Source organism: Nerophis ophidion, linkage group LG03, assembly GCF_033978795.1.
Source record: "Nerophis ophidion isolate RoL-2023_Sa linkage group LG03, RoL_Noph_v1.0, whole genome shotgun sequence".
Lineage (NCBI taxonomy): Eukaryota > Metazoa > Chordata > Actinopteri > Syngnathiformes > Syngnathidae > Nerophis > Nerophis ophidion.
This window is the reverse complement of record NC_084613.1, coordinates 24,549,524-24,567,782: the sequence shown is the minus strand read 5'-3', so window position 1 is coordinate 24,567,782 and position 18,259 is coordinate 24,549,524. Positions and strand designations below refer to the sequence as shown.

At 40.5% G+C, this 18,259-nt stretch overlaps 1 protein-coding gene across 11 annotated transcripts in view; it reads right to left on the bottom strand.

The window, feature by feature from the left end:
- ppip5k1b (diphosphoinositol pentakisphosphate kinase 1b) overlaps positions 1-18,259 on the bottom strand; it is an 84,621-nt gene that overhangs the window by 18,446 nt on the left and 47,916 nt on the right. For 7 of the 11 annotated variants that reach the window (XM_061894651.1, XM_061894657.1, XM_061894659.1 and 4 more), the window contains 7 exons: positions 13,119-13,342; positions 9,477-9,604; positions 9,247-9,400; positions 8,907-9,014; positions 6,223-6,339; positions 4,914-5,054; positions 4,696-4,804 (listed from right to left, as the gene is read on the bottom strand). In XM_061894651.1, the coding sequence (XP_061750635.1) occupies positions 4,696-4,804; positions 4,914-5,054; positions 6,223-6,339; positions 8,907-9,014; positions 9,247-9,400; positions 9,477-9,604; positions 13,119-13,342 (981 nt within the window). The remainder of the gene's footprint in view (positions 1-4,695; positions 4,805-4,913; positions 5,055-6,222; positions 6,340-8,906; positions 9,015-9,246; positions 9,401-9,476; positions 9,605-13,118; positions 13,343-18,259) is intronic. The other 4 variants (XM_061894655.1, XM_061894656.1, XM_061894661.1 and 1 more) reach the window with 2 other exon arrangements.

Genomic DNA, 18,259 nt, shown 5'->3' with positions numbered 1-18,259 from the left:
TATGTAGAGCTTCAGTCGTTCAACAGTCCGGGGTCTCCGTTGTCGTATTTTACGCTTCATAATGCGCCACACATTTTCGATGGGAGACATGTCTGGACTGCAAGCAGGCCAGGAAAGTACCCGCAGTCTTTTTTTATGAAGCCACGCTGTTGTAACACACGGCTTGGCATTATTTTGCTGAAATAAGCAGGGGCCTCCATGATAACGTTGCTTGGATGACAGCATATGTTGCTCCAAAACCTGTATGGACCATTCAGCATTAATGGTGCCTTCACAGATGTATAAGTTACCCATGCCTTGAAAACTAATACACCCCCATACCATCACAAATGCTGGCTTTTGAACTTTGCGCCGATAACAATCCGGATGGTTATTTTCCTCTTTGTTCTGGAGGACATCCCCGTCCACAGTTTCCAAATATAATTTGAAATGTGGACTCGTCAGACCACTTTTCCACTTTGCATCAGTCCATCTTAGATGAGCTTGGGCCCAGCGAAGCCGGCGGCGTTTCTGGGTGTTGTTGATAAATGGCTTTCGCTTTGCATAGTAGAGTTTTAACTTGCACTTACAGATGTAGCGACCAACTGTAGTTACCGACAGTGGTTTTATGAAGTGTTCCTGAGCCCATGTGGTGATATCCTTTACACACTTATGTTGTTTTTTGATGCAGTACCACCTGAAGGATCAATGGACCGTAATATCATCGCTTACATGCAGTGATTTCTCCAGATTCTCTGAACCTTTTGATGATTTTACGGACCGTAGATGGTAAAATCCCTAAATTCCTTGCAATAGTTCCTTGAGAAATGTTGTTCTAAAACTGATTGACAATTTGCTTACAAATTGGTGACCCTCGCCCCGTCCTTGTTTGTGAATTACTTAGCATTTCATGGAAGCTGTTTTTATACCCAATCATGGCACCCACCTGTTCCCAATTAGCCTGCACACCTGTGGGATGTTCCAAATAAGTGTTTGCTGAGCATTCCTCAACTTTATCAGTACTTATTGCCACCTTTCCCAACTTCTTTGTCACGTGTTGCTGACATCAAATTCTAAAGTTAATGATAATTTGCAAAAAAAAAAGTTGATCAGTTGTCTTTGTAGCATATTCAAATGAATATGGGTTGAACATGATTTGCAAATCATTGTATTCCGTTTATATTTACATCTAACACAATTTCCCAACTCATATGGAAACGGGGTTTGTATACAGGATATACATTAAGGCTGCGAATCTTTGGGTGTCCCATGATTCGATTCAACATCGATTCTTGGGGTCACGATTCGATTCACAATCGATTTTTTCCCGATTTAAAAGGATTGTGTATTCATTCAACACATAGTATTTCAGCAGGATCTACCCCAGTCTGCTGACATGCAAGCAGAGTAGTAGATTTTTGTAAAAAGCTTCTATAATTGTAAAGGATAATGTTTTATCAACTGATTGCAATGCAAATTTGTTTTAACTATTAAACGAACCAAAAATATGACTTATTTTATCTTTGTGAAAATATTGGACACAGTGTGTTGTCAAGCTTATGAGATGCGATGCAAGTGTAAGCCACTATTGTTCTTTTAATTGTTATAAATGTCTAACGATAATGTCAATGAGGGATTTTTAATCACTGCTATGCTGAAATTATAACTAATATTGATACTGTTGTTGAAAACATTCCTTTTTGTTTCACTACTTTTGGTTTGTTCTGTGTCGTGTTTGTGTCTCCTCTCAATTGCTGTTTATTGCAGTGTTCTGTGTTGCTAGGTCAGGTTTGGTTTTGGAATTGAATTGCATTGTGTATGGTATTGCTGTGCATTGTTTTGTTGGATTGATAAAAAAAATTAAAAAATAAATTAAAAAATCGATTTTAAAAAAATGAGAATCGATTCTGAAATGCACGTGAGAATCGCGATTCAAATTCGAATTGATTTTTTCCCACACCCCTAAAATATATATATACATATATATATGTCTTGATTGGATTATCCAGAGAATAGTGCTCGATACCGTGGTAGAGCGCAATATGTAAGTGTGGGAAAAAAAAAAATCACAAGACTACTTCATCTCTACAGATCTGTTTCATGAGGGGTTCCCTCAATCATCAGGAGATTTTAATGGAAGCATTCACATACAATGGTTTATATAGAGCACAGAGTGGGTGGGTACAAGCAGGCGTAGGGTGTGGTGATTGGCTCATGTGTTACCTAGGAGGTGTTTCCGTCTATGGCGGCATGTTGAAATGATTTCACTGCGCTTGTTGAGAGATGATAGATCTGGATGATATATAATAAACAGTTTCTCTTTTAAGCATAGGTTGCATCTTTTATTACCACTGTTGTAAGGTGTGCTGGATGCAAGAATTTGCCATGTTATTGAATATTCAACATTATTGTCTTTGAGGTTCCAAATGTGTTTGCTTAGTTCTGTAGAATTCTGCAAAGTCTGGTTTCTAAAGGAGGCGTTGTGATTATTCCATCTTGTTTTGAACGCTCCTTCGGTTAATCCTACGTACGTGTCGGATGTGTTAATGTCCTTGCGTATTACCTTGGCTTGGTAAACGACTGATGTCTGTAAGCACCTTCCGTTGAGAGGGCAATCAGGTTTCTTGCGACAGTTACATTCATTATTGGTTTCAGAGTCGTTTAGTCTGGGGGTAGGCAGTCCTTTTGCAATTGCTTTGTTGTGGTTTGAAGCTGTAATCATTTCAAACCACAACAAAGCAATTGCAAAAGGACTGCCTACCCCCAGACTAAACGACTCTGAAACCAATAATGAATGTAACTGTCGCAAGAAACCTGATTGCCCTCTCAACGGAAGGTGCTTACAGACATCAGTCGTTTACCAAGCAAAGGTAATACGCAAGGACATTAACACATCCGACACGTACGTAGGATTAACCGAAGGAGCGTTCAAAACAAGATGGAATAATCACAACGCCTCCTTTAGAAACCAGACTTTGCAGAATTCTACAGAACTCAGCAAACACATTTGGAACCTCAAAGACAATAATGTTGAATATTCAATAACATGGCAAATTCTTGCATCCAGCACACCTTACAACAGTGGTAATAAAAGATGCAACCTTAGCTTAAAAGAGAAACTGTTTATTATATATCATCCAGATCTATCATCTCTCAACAAGCGCAGTGAAATCATTTCAACATGCCGCCATAGACGGAAACACCTCCTAGGTAACACATGAGCCAATCACCACACCCTACGCCTGCTTGTACCCACCCACTCTGTGCTCTATATAAACCATTGTATGTGAATGCTTCCATTAAAATCTCCTGATGATTGAGGGAACCCCTCATGAAACAGATCTGTAGAGATGAAGTAGTCTTGTGATTTTTTTTCCCACACCTACATATATATATATATATATATATTAGGGGTGTGGGAAAAAATCGATTCGAATACGAATCGAATCAAATACCTTGTGCGATTCAGAATCGATTCTCATTTTTAAAAAATCGATTTTTATTTTATTTTATAAATCATATTTTATTTTTATTTTTTAATCAATTTAACAATCCACTACACAGCAATACCATAACAATGAAATCCAATTCCAAAACCAAATGTGACCCAGCAACACTCAGAACTGCAATAAACAGCAATTGAGGAGACACAAACACGACACAGAACAAACCAAAAGTAGTGAAACAAAAATGAATATTATCAACAACACTATCAATATTAGTTATGATTTCAGCATAGCAGTGGTTATAAATCCCTCATTGACATTATCATTAGACATTTATGAACATTTTTAAAAAAGAACAATAGTGTCACAGTGGCTTACACTAGCATCGCATCTCATAAACTTGACAACACACTGTGTCCAATATTTTCACAAAGATAAAATAAGTCATATTTTTGGTTCGTTTAATAGTTAAAACAAATTTACATTATTGCAATCAGTTGATAAACCATTGTCCTTTACAATTATAAAAGCTTTTTTTAAAAAAATCTACTACTCTGCTAGCATGTCAGCAGACTGGGGTAGATCCTGCTAAAATCCTATGTATTGAATGAATACAGAAACGTTTTGAATCGAGTATCGAATAGAAAAAAATCGATATATTATCGAATTGTGACCCCAAGAATCGATATTGAATCGATTCGTGGGACACCCAAAGATTCACAGCCCTAATATATATATATATATATATATATACTGTATACACATGTATACATATATAGTATCTATTTACACAGTACATATATATATGTATATATATATGTATATACATATATATATATATATATTGTATACACATGTATACATATACAGTATCTATTTACACAGTACATATATATATGTATATATATATATGTGTATATATATATATATATATATATACACACACACACACACATTATATACACGTACACACACACATACATACACACACACAACCACACATACATACATATACATATATATATATATTTATATATATATATATATATACAGTATATACACACACACATTATATATAATACATATATACACACATATGTATAAACACACATAGATATATGTATACATACACATTCATACACATATGTCATATACACATATTTACATACATACTGTACATATAGATATACACATATATATATATACATATACATACACACACACACATTCAGATTCGCACACGCACACATGGCAGAGAAGAGGCGCCCACCTAAGCCACTGGCTGGTTTGATCTCAGGCGACTGGCGCGAGCCCATAGGGAAGAGTCGGTGCGACGTGCAGCCTTTGGTCGACTGGGTGGGGGAGGTCTCAGAGAGAACCTGAGCGGCGTTAAGACCCACACAGTTGCACCATGACTCCAGGGACCCACTTGACGTACAGATACAACATGGAGGAGGGGGGAAACTGATAGTACGTTGGAAAAGTTACCTCCATGGAGCCCGTCTTGCGGTTGCGAATCATTGGGGATCTTCGCTGGATGTTGATAGGATCGGAAAAATTAAGTGCCTGGTCAGGTTGGTCCTGAGAGAGATCCTCCATGCTGCCCTGGTTGGGCTTTTTGTCCTGATTCTGATGAGGAAGAAAACTACTTCATTACTGAAATGTGGCACATTTGGACTTTCTGCAATATGTAGGAAAATGTTTATCATACTTGAAGAAGAATAATACTACACAGGAAGTTGGAAGCTTTTCACATCAAATATGCTAACTCTTTTGTTAAAAAAAAAACCCAGTTTAGTAGTTTTTAATGTGTGCTTTCTTGATTTAGACTGACTTTAAAATATGATAAATAGGATGCCTTTTACTGTTACTATACACATGTACAATGAAATTGAAGCAGCTCCTTTCTCAGTGTTAACATACCTTAAGACTATTTACAGCTAGACAATATTAATATAAGTCCTTCCATCCATTTTATACCGCTTGTCCCTCTCGGGGTGGCAGGGGGTGCTAGAGCCTATCCCAGCTGCATTTTCACCTGGGAAGTTGATTGGCAACACTAAATGGACCCTAGTGTGTGGATATAAATATATACATATGTATATACATTCAGTCGTGGTCAAAAGTTTCCATACACTTGTGAAGGACATCATGTCATGGATGTCTTGAGTTTCCAATAATTTCTACAACTCTTATTTTTGGGTGATAGAGTGATTGGAGCACATATTTGTTGGTCACAAAAAACATTCAGGAAGTTTGGTTCTTTTATGAATTTATCATCGGTCTACTGAAAATGTGACCAAATCTGCGATGCGCCAAGGGTGACAGTATTTGTCTTTATATTGTTATCATACAGGGAGCAGGAAGTAACTACGAATACATATGCGGTGAAATTAAATTTTTTGATTGATTGAAACTTTTATTAGTAGATTGCACAGTACAGTACATATTCTGTACAATTGACCACTAAATGGTAACACCCGAATAAGTTTTTCAACTTGTTTAAATCTGACATGTCCTGTCAATAATTTTTTAGTCAAATCACTGAGAAATGCGTTACACAACTTTAGGGGACTGACAAACTAAAATATGGCCGCTATCTTTGCAAAGTACAGGCGGGTCTTAACAACAAATTATCCATATGCCAGTTTTGTCCTTTTGACCACAACTCGTCTTAAATATCGTTTAAAGTCACCTGACATAGGAAACCAACAACACAGAATATGTCTGGTTTTTGAACATGTTTTCTCTTACATGAAGTTCTTAAGTGCAAGTAAGTAACCGCACACAAACGCACCTCAGAAGAGGCCGGACGGAAACCAAAGCCAAGAGGAACGTTTTCCTCATCCTCGCAACCTTTGACCCCTGGACTGAAGTGCAGCTCCACGTGGAAACGCTCCTCGGAAGACGGGTCCTGCTTGCGCGATACACAAACACACACACGCACAGAACAAAGTTAGTTTGGCACTTTTGTTCCATACAGTAGACCCCTGCGTATTTGTGAATTTGTATTCAGACACTTTTTAATATATCACATACATTTTTTTCATAATAATAAGGGTCGTGAGCAACGTTTGAAGAAAAAAAAAAAAAGATGAAAAATGTCTGTCCCTAATGAAAAATAAAGACTACATTTACTGCAATTGGGTGCATTTCTACACTATATTTTACCTTTAAATTTATTTCCTTCAACCAACCTCTTTTGCTGTTTTTTTACACTTCTTACATGTCTCATGTAATGTACCACAGAATTTTAGGCTTTTTTTTTTTACAGGATAATTTACTAACAATTCTATAACATGCATGCAAAGAACTGACAAAACGTTTCCCATCTGGCAAATCTATGCTGTAGCCAGGCCCTTCGGGTAATATACTTCCGGTTTTGTGACCCCTGTTTACAATCCGTCACGTCAAAAATATTCCTTCTCGCTGGCTACTAATGAATACTTTAGAACGACAACTAGTTAGGAACTAACTGTAATCACCCAAATATGATTAGAAGAAAAGTACTGGAACTATAACAGGCAAGCACTGTGGTGTATTATGGATATGTGGCCTTCTTTGACAGCAGCCTGCGTGAGCTGGGGCTTGACGATAACGCGATATCAATATATAGATAGCAAAAAATATATATCACAACTGTAACTTTCTAGCACTAAACCTGCAGAAAAAAGTTCTTCTCAGGTTTCTCTATGTTTAAATTTTCACACTTTGCACCATTTTATTGTTTTTGCACATATTCCTTATTTTTGCACCTTCATCTTAAGACAGGGGTCGGCAACCCGTGGCTCTGGAGCCGCATGCAGCTCTTTGGCCACTCTGATGTGGCTCAGCTGCACAGCCGCCGACCCCCCTGAAATCACCCGGGGCTAACATTCTCCGATTTTCACCCGGACAACAATATTGAGGGTGTGCCGACTTTTAACGTCCTCTACAACAGGTCATCGGGCCCGCTTTTACACCATGCTATCTGCGTGCCGGCCGGACGCATGCATTTCACTGCTTCACACGTACGAGTTTGCAAGGCATACTTGGTCAACAGCCATAAAGGTTACACTGAAGGTTGTGATATAAACAACTTTAACACTCTTACTAATATGCGCCACACTGTGAACTCACACCAAACAAGAATGACAAACATTTCGGGAGAACATCCTCACAGTAACGCAACATAAAGAGAACATAACAAATACCCAGAATCCCATGCATCCCTAACTGTTCCTGGCTACATTATACACCCCCGCCTCCCCAACCCCGCCCACCTCAACATATAGCAAAAAGCAACAAAAAAAAACCTCTTTATGCAGTGTTATTTATTTTTAAATTTCATAAGAGTTTTGTGACTCCCATTGTTTTCTTTATTTTGTGAAACGTGTCAAAATGGCTCTTTGAGTGGTAAAGGTTGCCGACCCGTCTTAAAAGGTTCTTGTTGGGTGTTCAATGTGATTTTAAAATGTTGTTTGAATTGATTAACCCTTTTCCATGCTAGTGTTGACATTTCCTTTCCTTTCTGCCTTAATAGCTGATGGGTTTATATTCAGAGGAAGGTTACAGTTGAAATACAAATGTTTATATCTAGTCATCTAATTTTTCTTCTAATCATTATTTTCAAAAGGTCATAAAAAAAATCAATAATTATCAATACCGAAAAACATAAAACATTTATCCTGATACAGTTTTCAGCCATATTGCCTTGCTAACAACAGAAGCGTTGTTTTACTAGCCTAACTGACGAACAGTTTAAAGCACGGGTCCCCAAACTACGGCCCTCGGGCCGGTAACGGCCCGCCAGCGTCCAAAATCTGGCTGGCGGGCAGTCCGAAGTTATAAAAAATAAAAGTTATTTAATTTTATTTGTTATTTCAATTTTTTTAAAATCTGTCCTTTCTAATCCATTTTACTCTTGTTACTGTCGGTGTCTCCTAGCCGGTCAGGCAAGTCATATTGTCAAAAAATGCATCTTCTCATCGATAATGTGACATCATTAGCGGCAAGTGCGCGAGAAATATATATATATATATATATATATATATATATATATATATACTATAAAAACAGTACAACATTTTTATATTTTCCTTTTTTTGTTTTTTATTGTAGCCACATGGTGGTTAACGCTTTGGAGACTTGTGTATGCATTTATATACATTTATTAACATGCACACGCATGTTAATAAATGAATATATATATATATAGCCCGGCCCACGGCCAAATTGTTTTAACCCAATGCGGCCCCCGTAAAAAAACTTTGGGGACCCCTGGTTTAAAGGCTAAACCGTGACTCTTAAGTCCGGATTCCATCGGTTCTATCAATCATCTTTCAATTTTATTTATTAGGGTGTGAGGTTTAATCTGGGGCTCTAGACTGTCAAAAATTGGTATTTTTATTTGACTTACTATTTTTATTTGTCTTACTATTGGTGAGCTGGCTACCCTGCGGATAGCTTTATCATACAGCGTTAATATTCATTAACGTTAACCTTGTTGTTGTCCTCATACAGCATGATGACTATCTGGGTCATGTAGTTGAGCTCAGTCACAGCACTCAGGTAGTCCATGGCCTGGTTCCATTGCTGGTCTTTGTCTTCCTGGACAAATACAAATACAAATACATGCACGCATGATTTAGGAAATTAGTTTTTTATTTGTTTGTAAAACTGTTGGTAAGCACTCAAATTATTATTAAAATAATAAAAAATCTCTAAAGTAAAATACTGATATTAATCATGCCACTTTCAGTTCAATTGTTATTGTGTTGATACAGCTAAAATAAATTAAAACAATTCACTGTATTGTAGTTAAAAATATCACCTATATCACCTTATGACCGCGTGGCAAACCTAGAGAAAGAGTGCGTACATCCAGCAGTCCTCCATAGCGGAAGATGCTGAGCAGCGAGTGGACATGACTCTCGCTGGTGAAGTAGAGGCGAGTGCGGACATGGCGACCCGGGGACATCACCCCCCGAGAGTAGCTGGATATCGTAAAAAAACGACACGTCATCCGCCTGAGCTGCGAACTAATGGCTGCTCCGTTTGTGGCTTTCTCACAGGGGGTGGAGCTTGTTGACGGCCTCGTCCTCGTGTGTCCTCTGCAGGTCCAACTGGATCTTCTTCATCAAGGGGACGCAGTACGCCTGAGCGATGTCCAGCTTCTCCGCTTTGCTGATGCCGTACTCCTGTGTGAAGGACGAACATAAACATTAGTTTCCTTTCACACCGCTATTTTAAAATATCTCTTTAAAACATGTCCAAACAGTAAAATGTGTCCTTAGAGTCTGTTAATAAGAAAAATATAGTAAATAATATACTTGTTTGTTAGTTACCCGTCTGAGAAAAAAGCTGCTGGAATGCTCGTTTTGAAGTTGCGGCATTTCATGGCGTCATAAAGCACGGGTGTCAAACTCCTTTTCATTGAGGGCCACATTGCGGTTATGGCTTCTCTCAAAGGGCCACTTGTTATAGGGAATATACTGTGTAATAATTGTAATGTAAAATCGCCTCATTGTTATTATACATTTCCCAAAGGATTTGATTATTATATATGTTTTACGTACAAATTAATGGATAATGTACATAACCCAAAACCAGTGAAGTTGGCATGTTATGTAAAAGGTAAATAAAAACAGAATACAATGATTTGCAAATCCTTTTCAACTTATATTCAATTCAACACACTGCAAAGACAAGATACTTAACGTTCAAACTGGTAAACTTTGTTATTTTTTACCAATGTTAGCTCATTTTGGAATTTGATGTCTGCAACATGTTTTAAAAAAGCTGGCACAAGTGGCAAAAAAACTGAGGAAGTTGAAGAATGCTCATCAAATACTTATTTGGAACATCCCACAGGTAAACAGGCTAATTGGGAACAGGTGGGTGCCATGATTGGATATAAAGGCAGCTTTCATGAAAGGCTACGTCATTCACAAACAAGGATGGGGCGAGGGTCACCACTTTGTGAACAAATGCGTAAGCAAATTGTCCAACAGTTAAAGAACAACATTTCTCATCAAGCTACTGCAAGGAATTTAGGGATTTCACCATCTACGGTCCTAATATCATCAAAAGGTTCAGACAATCTGGAGAAATCACTGCATGTAAGCAGCAAGGTTGAAAACCAACATTAAATGCCCTTGACCTTTGATCCCTCAGGTGGCATTGCATTAAAAACAGACATCAGTGTGTAAAGGATATCACCACAATTCAGAAAACCTCTGCCAGTAACTGCAGTTTGTCGCTATGTCTGTAAGTGCAAGTTAAAACTCTACTATGCTAAGCGAAAGTCATTTATCAACAACACCCAGAAACACAGCCGCTTTGCTGGGCCCGAGCTCATCTCAGATGGACTGATGCAAAGTGGAAAAGCGTTCTGTGGTCTGACGAGTCCGCATTTCAAATTGTTTTTGGAAATTGTGGACGTCGTGTCCTCCGGACCAAAGAAGAAAATAATCATCTGGACTGTTATAGGCGCAAAGTGCAAAATCCAGCATCTGTGACAGTATGGGAGTGTATTAGTGCCAAAGACATGGGTAACTTACACATCAGGGAAGGCACCATTAATGCGGAAAGGTACATACAGGTTTTGGAGCAACATATGTTGCAATCCAGACACCGTCTTTTTTATGGACGCCCCCTGCTTATTTCAGCAGGAGCTGGCTACAACGACACAAAGTGCTCGTTTCACACCGACCCCCACTCACTTTCTTCGGAAGGATTATGAGACATTTTTCATCTAAACGGGAATGTATGACCATCCCAGCGTGCTATGACTGCAGATCTTGTACAGTAAGTGATTTTTTATGATTGTTGGCTCTCAAATTGTGCAGTGAGTAATAATCATTGATGAAGAAAAAAAAAAAGCAAACGGCGTGATGCGTTTTTGAAATTAATGCGATGCGTATGCTTAAAATGATCAAATACATAAATATTAAATGTTAATGTTACCTATATACTTATATCATGTATATACACCCCTAATGGAGGTGTTTGATGTTTTTTAGGGGTTCTATAGGCAGAAATGAAGGGCTCCAATAGGCTCCATTGTAAGCAGACTTTTGATCAAATGTGTTTAATATTTAGCATGCAAAAAAACATCTGTTGTCATGTCTTTCATAATTTGCTGTTTTATTTACATTTTCACAGTTATTTTTTTAATCCAAAAAATATGCTGCGGACCAACAAAACTTGAGCTGCCGGCCAGAAATTGGACACGGCTGTGTTAAAATAATGTTTAGCATGGTCAGAAGTTTAAAATACATGTGATTGTATTTAGTACATTCAATTTATCTATTAAAATTAAAAGAATATGTTTAGTAAGAAAGATGAAGTGCTTTACTAAGGCACATTATTTCCATGTTTTGCGGGCCACAGGCCTCGCGTTTGACTCCTGTGTCATAAAGGTAAAACCGCCTTCCTGCACATGACACCACCTCTGACCTGTCCCAGCTAATTAGACCGTTGTGTACACGTTAAGGGCGTAACGGTACGTGTATTTGTATTGAACCGTTTCCGTACGGGGGTTTCGGTTCAGCACGCGGGCGTACCAAACGAGTTCGTAAGCCAAAGTCTTCACAAGCTGCTCTGCTTTCTGCCTCTGTCTCAGCAGCAAGCATTGTACCACCCACACAACCATCTGATTGGTTACATACAAAGCCAATCAGCAGTGCGTATTCAGAGCGCATGTAGTCAGCGCTTCAGCGTCGAGCAGATATTCGTTTAGCAGGGGAGCAGCGGACGGCGTACTCTACCCAAATTATAAAAAACACCTCCCAGTCACAACTATTACAAACATCACTATGAGCCCGTTGACCTTCTAGAAACTTAGACGCAGCTCAGCTTGCTTCTCAGTTCTGGCTTGAGGTGAAGGCCAATTAGCTTTTAGCGTAACATTAGCTCATTTTGCTGCGTGTGTGCGCGTGGGTGTGTGTGTGTTAGGGGCAGCAAAACCCTGTCTGTCTGTTATTTCATTGAACTCCATGGTGTTCAGGGATGAATAGTCTCTCCTATTGCTATTGTACTATTTTTTCAGCTATAGTTACATTAATCATTAGTAATGTAGAAGCCTAGTTTGGAATAGCAGGGTCCCTACTATCACATGTTGATAAAAATATAATATTTACATAATAAAAGTTAACTACAGGCTTCCCAAATGCTGTAATAAATTAAGCATGATGAGCTTAATTGAAACTATTTAATGTTGCACTTTTTATATGTAGAAGAAATGTTTTTTCATTTGATTTATCAAAGCAACAACTTGAGGCAGTTTAATGTGGATTAACGTGGGCAGAATTATTTTAGTGTTCCCAATGTTAAAATGCTAAAGCCATTGTTTACAAATTTGGTAAATAAATAACCAAAACATTTATATTTTGTTGTTTTCTTACTGTACCGTAAATGAACCGAACCGTGACCTCTAAACCGAGGTAAGTACCGAACCGAAATTTTTGTGTACCGTTACACCCCTAGTGCACGTGCACCATAAGTGGCATCTGGAAACCGTAAATAAGGTGCACAAAAACATTTTATGGAGGTACACTCTGTCAGAGACAGGCGTGGACAGACACAGAAACAAAAGAGGAGGATTTAAAAAAATAGTTTTAACCCTTCTGCAAACTGTCTTTAGGTGTGATCGGCACGCACTTAATAAAACGTGTGTACACGATTTACAACGATGTAGGCGGTCCATTTCACCTGTGGTATGATGATGTCGGCCAAGGCCCGTGAGAGGCGAAATAGCTCCAGCGTTTCCTCCAGGCCCAAAGAGGCGTTGTGCTGCGAGTCATACTTGATGCAGTCGTAGATGTCCGGGATCTTACTAATGTCGTAACGCCCGCTCTTCATGCGAAAGTCTCGCTCCAGTTTGGACCAGCGCTGCAGCATCAACTCCAGTGTCTCACTGTGGTACAGCTGAAGGTCTGCAGGCGGAGGGGAGAGGCAGATGCAGATTACATACTCAAACTGGGACTAGGTAATTTCATGCTGTGCTGAATGATCCGTTCTACGTCCCCCTCACTTCTATTCAGCTGTTTCATTGCAAACTTCCTGACTTTGCGTGTGTATGAAATTGTGTCGTGTCCTGACCAACCTCTTCCAATAACACCAAAGGATTGACAGCTTAGGTGCGAATCAAAGCTTTTACACTAGCCCAGTGTTCCTCAAATAGGGCGGCGGGCCCAGGGTCGCCCTAACCTATGGGGGGAGCCCAGGGCTGAGGGGATTTTGCCCCCCCCCCCCACCTCAACTTCAAAAGCAACAATGGAAAAATATTACCCATGCAGAAAATAATGTTGTTGATGACTAAATCTCCTTCGCGACGTCTGTGCGAGTGTAATAGAAGCCAATCAACTAGTAGTATAACTAGTAGTATTTTGGTGTTGAGGGGATGTCTTGGTTGATACGCCTTTTCAACATTACGTGGAAGTCTGGGACAGTGCAAAAGGAGTGGCAGACTGGGTGGTGGTTCCCCTATTCAAAAAGAGGGACCAGAAGGTGTGGGCTAATTACAGGGGTATCACAGGACTCAGTCTCATTGAGAAAGCTTATGCCAAGGTACTGGAAAGGAGGGTCAAGCCGATAGTCGAACCTCAGATTCAAGAGGAGCAATGTGGATTCCGTCCTCGTTGTGGAACAACTGACCAGCTCTTTACTCTTACAGGAATCCTGGAGAAGGCCTGGGAGTATGCCTAACCAGTCTACGTCTGCTTTGTGGATTTGGAGAAGGCGTATGACTGTGTCCCCCGGGAGATCTTGTGGGAGGTGCAGAGGGAGTACGGGGTGAGGGGAACCCTGCTGAGGGCCATCCAATCTCTGTACAACTAAAGCGAGTGCCTGGATGTAAGTCGGATTTGGTTCCCGCCAGGGCTGCGCTCTGTCACCTATCCTGTTTGTGACTTTCATGGACAGGTTTTCCAGGCAGAGTCGTGACCATGGTGGAGAGGGTATATGTCTCGGGGGGCTAAAGGTTGGGTCACTGCTTTTTGCAGATGATGTGGTCCTGATGGCACCTTCGGTTCCTGACCTTCAGCTCTCACTGGATCGGTTCGCAGCAGAGTGTTCAGCGGCTGGAATGAGGATCAGCATCTCCAAATCTGAGGCCATGGTTCTCAGCCGGAAACCGATGGTTTGTACAGTCCAGGTAGAGAACGAGAGTCTGTCCCAGGTGGAGGAGTTTAAGTATCTTGGGGTCTTGTTCACGAGTGAGAGAAAGGTGGAGAAGGAAATCAGCCGGAGAATCGGAGCAGCTGGGGCAGTATTGCAGTCTCTCAACCGCACTGTTGTGATCAAACGACAGTTGAGCCAGAAGGCAAAGCTCTCGGTCTACCGAGCTATCTACATTCCAACTCTCACCTATGGTCATGAAATGTGGGTCATGACCGAAAGAGTAAGATCGTGGATACAAGCGGCCGAAATGAGTTTTCTCAGAAGGCTGGCTGACATCTCCCTTAGAGATAGGGTGAGAAGTTCAATCACCCGAGAGAGACTCGGAGTAGAGCCGCTGCTCCTTTGCTTGGAAAGGAGCCAGCTTAGGTGGTTCGGGCATCTCGTGCGAATGCCTCACGAGCATCTCCTTAGGGAGGTCCTCGTTGCACGTCCCACTGGGAGGAGACCCCGCGGCAGGCCAAGGACCAGATGGGGGGATTACATCTCCTATCTGGCCTGGGAACGCTTCGGGATCCCTCAGGAGGAAGTTGCTAATGTTGCTCTGGAGAGGGAAGTCTGGGGGTCTCTGCTGGAGCTGTTGTCCCGCAACCTGATTCCGGATAAGCGGTTGAAGATGGATGGATGGAACCAGAAGTATGCTGGTCTTTCACACAGGCAACGTCGGTTCGAGCCCCGCTTGGGAGTACACAATTGCTAGACAAAACTGAATGAGCTGTTTTTGACTGACAGCTAGGAACACCAATCATTGCATTCCATTGTCAAAATCAGGGGCCCCTGATTGGGTGGGGCCCCTGGGCGTAAGCTTGTCTATTAGGGCAGCTTTCGGGGCCACGGTGAGGTAAGATGACCAACCTCAGATTCCCACTCCAAGTGGAATGACGCCACCATAGCGACGGACTCTTTTCATTTCCATTCAGGTCAATGTGTCAGTTTGCACCACCTGCTGATTTGTTCCGCATTCCACAGCCATCCGCTATACGTATATACGCAGAGCTTCTTGATTTGCCCACTGTCGCAACACTACATACTACTACACAGCGTACTACTACTGATCCATTTAGCTAAAATACAGCTGTGTGGGACAGGAATTCATGCACGAACACAAAATAATATATCAGGTTTACTTTCAAAATAAAATACTTCGTCTTCATGGCGCATCGTACGGACATTAAATTAACTTGTCAAAGGTTTTCAGACGTAATTTCACTTTCTTTGACACAAAAAGACAAGAACATGCTGATTCTGGAGATCCAACATTAAGGAATCATATTACAGGCATATGGACCACTATATGGGGGCCTATGTCAAAGTAGGGAAATAGGGGAGTGGTTAGCGAGAATGGAATGAGATGTGTGTGTGTGTACAACGTGTATGTACAACGCGCATCAGCGTTGTTGTTACTGTTGTGTTTTTGCTGACTACAAAGAAAATAAAAGTGTTGCTGGTCAGCAGCCGTTATCTCCAATGGCATCACAGAGTTTATTTGCTTCTGCTCCCCTGAAAGGACGGATTGAACTGTTGGTGGTTCGCTTTAGTACAACTGCCCTTATTCAGGAGAACTCATAAAAGTCTGTGCTATTTCACAGCATGGCGGAGGCGCAACAATGCGCATCAAATGACAGTGACGATTGGCCAACGGTGGATGGCAGAGACGTTCGGTGGCGACGCCATTCAGCAGCCATTACGCATCCAGTAAAAGTCTTTGGTAAGAGACTTCCCCGTATTGGCGTTTTTTTTCATTCTTGAATAATGCACCGGCTTCAAGCTAGTAGGTGGCAGCACTGCTTAAATTAATCAACAAGCTCAGTTAAGAAATATGGCCGAGTATACATAAACAACCCTTCAGTTGATATACAAACCCCGTTTCCATATGAGTTGGGAAATTGTGTTAGATGTAAATATAAACGGAATACAATGATTTGCAAATCCTTTTCAACCCATATTCAATTGAATGCACTACAAAGACAAGATATTTGATGTTCAAACTCAAACTTTATTTTTTTTTGCAAATAATAATTAACTTAGAATTTCATGGCTGCAACACGTGACAAAGTAGTTGGGAAAGGACATGTTCACCACTGTGTTACATCACCTTTTCTTTTATCAACACTCAAACATTTGGGAACTGAGGAAACTAATTGTGGAAGCTTTGAAAGTGGAATTCTTTCCCATTCTTGTTTTATGTAGAGCTTCATGCGTTCAACAGTCCGGGGTCTGCGATGTCATATTTTACGCTTCATAATGTCCCACATATTTTCGATGGGAGACAGGTCTGGACTGCAGGCGGGCCAGGAAAGTACCCGCACCCTTTGTTTATTAAGCCATGCTGTTGTAGCACTTGTCTTGCTGAAATAAGCAGGGGCGTCCATGATAACGTTGCTTGGATGACAACATATGTTGCTCCAAAACCTGTATGGACTTTCAGCATTAATGGTGCCTTCACAGATGTGTAAGTTACCCATGCCTTGGGCACTAATACACCCCCATACCATCACAGATGCTGGCTTTTGAACTTTGCCCCTATAACAATCCGAATGGTTATTATCCTCTTTGTTCTGGAGGACACCACGTCCTCTGTTTCCAAATATAATTTGAAATATGGACTCGTCAGACCACAGAACACCTTTCCACTTTGTATCAGTCCATCTTAGGTGAGCTCGGGACCCGCTAAGCCGGCGGCGTTTCAGGATATTGTTGATAAAGGGGTTTGGCTTTGCATAGTAGAGTTTTAACTTGCACTTACAGATGTAGCGACCAACTGTAGTTACTGACAGTGGTTTTATGAAGTGTTCCTGAGCCCATGTGGTGATATCCTTTACACACTGATGTGGCTTTTTGATGCAGTACCGCCTGAGGGATCAAAAGTCCGTAATATCATCGCTTACGTGCAGTAATTTCTCCAGATTCTCTTAACTTTTTGATGATTTTACGGACCGTAGATGGTAAAATCCTTAAATTCCTTGCAAAAGCTCGTTGAGAAATGTTGTTCTAAAACTGTTCGACAATTTGCTTACAAAGTGGTGACCCTCACCCTATCCTTGTTTGTGAATCACTTAGCATTTCATGGAAGCTGCTTTTATACCCAATCATGGCACCTAACTGTTCCCAATTAGCCTGCACACCTGTGGGATGTTTCATATAAGTGTTTGATGAGCATTCCTCAACTTTATCAGTATTTATTGCCACTTTTCCCAACTTCTTTGTCACGTGTTGCTGGCATCAAATTCTAAAGTTAATGATTATTTGCAAAAAAAAAAAAAGTTTATCAGTTTGAACATCAAATATGTTGTCTTTATAGCATATTTAACTGAATATGGGTTGAACATGATTTGCAAGTCATTGTATTCCGTTAATATTTACATCTAACACAAGTTCCCAACTCATATGGAAACAGGGTTTGTAAATACATATTGTCAGGGTTTCGTTTGGATTTCAATTTAGGGGGTGTGTGAACATTTTTTTGTCTCCTATAGGGGGCGTGATAGAAAATGTGAATGGGAGTGTGAATGCTTGTTTTTTTCTATCTGTTTTGGCCCTGTGATGAGGTGGCAACTTGTCCAGGGTGTACCCTGCCTTTCGCCCGAGTACAGCTGGGATAGGCTCCAGCATCCCCCGCCACTCCGTAAGGGACAAGCGGTAGAAAACGGACCGATGGATGACCTACCCAGAGG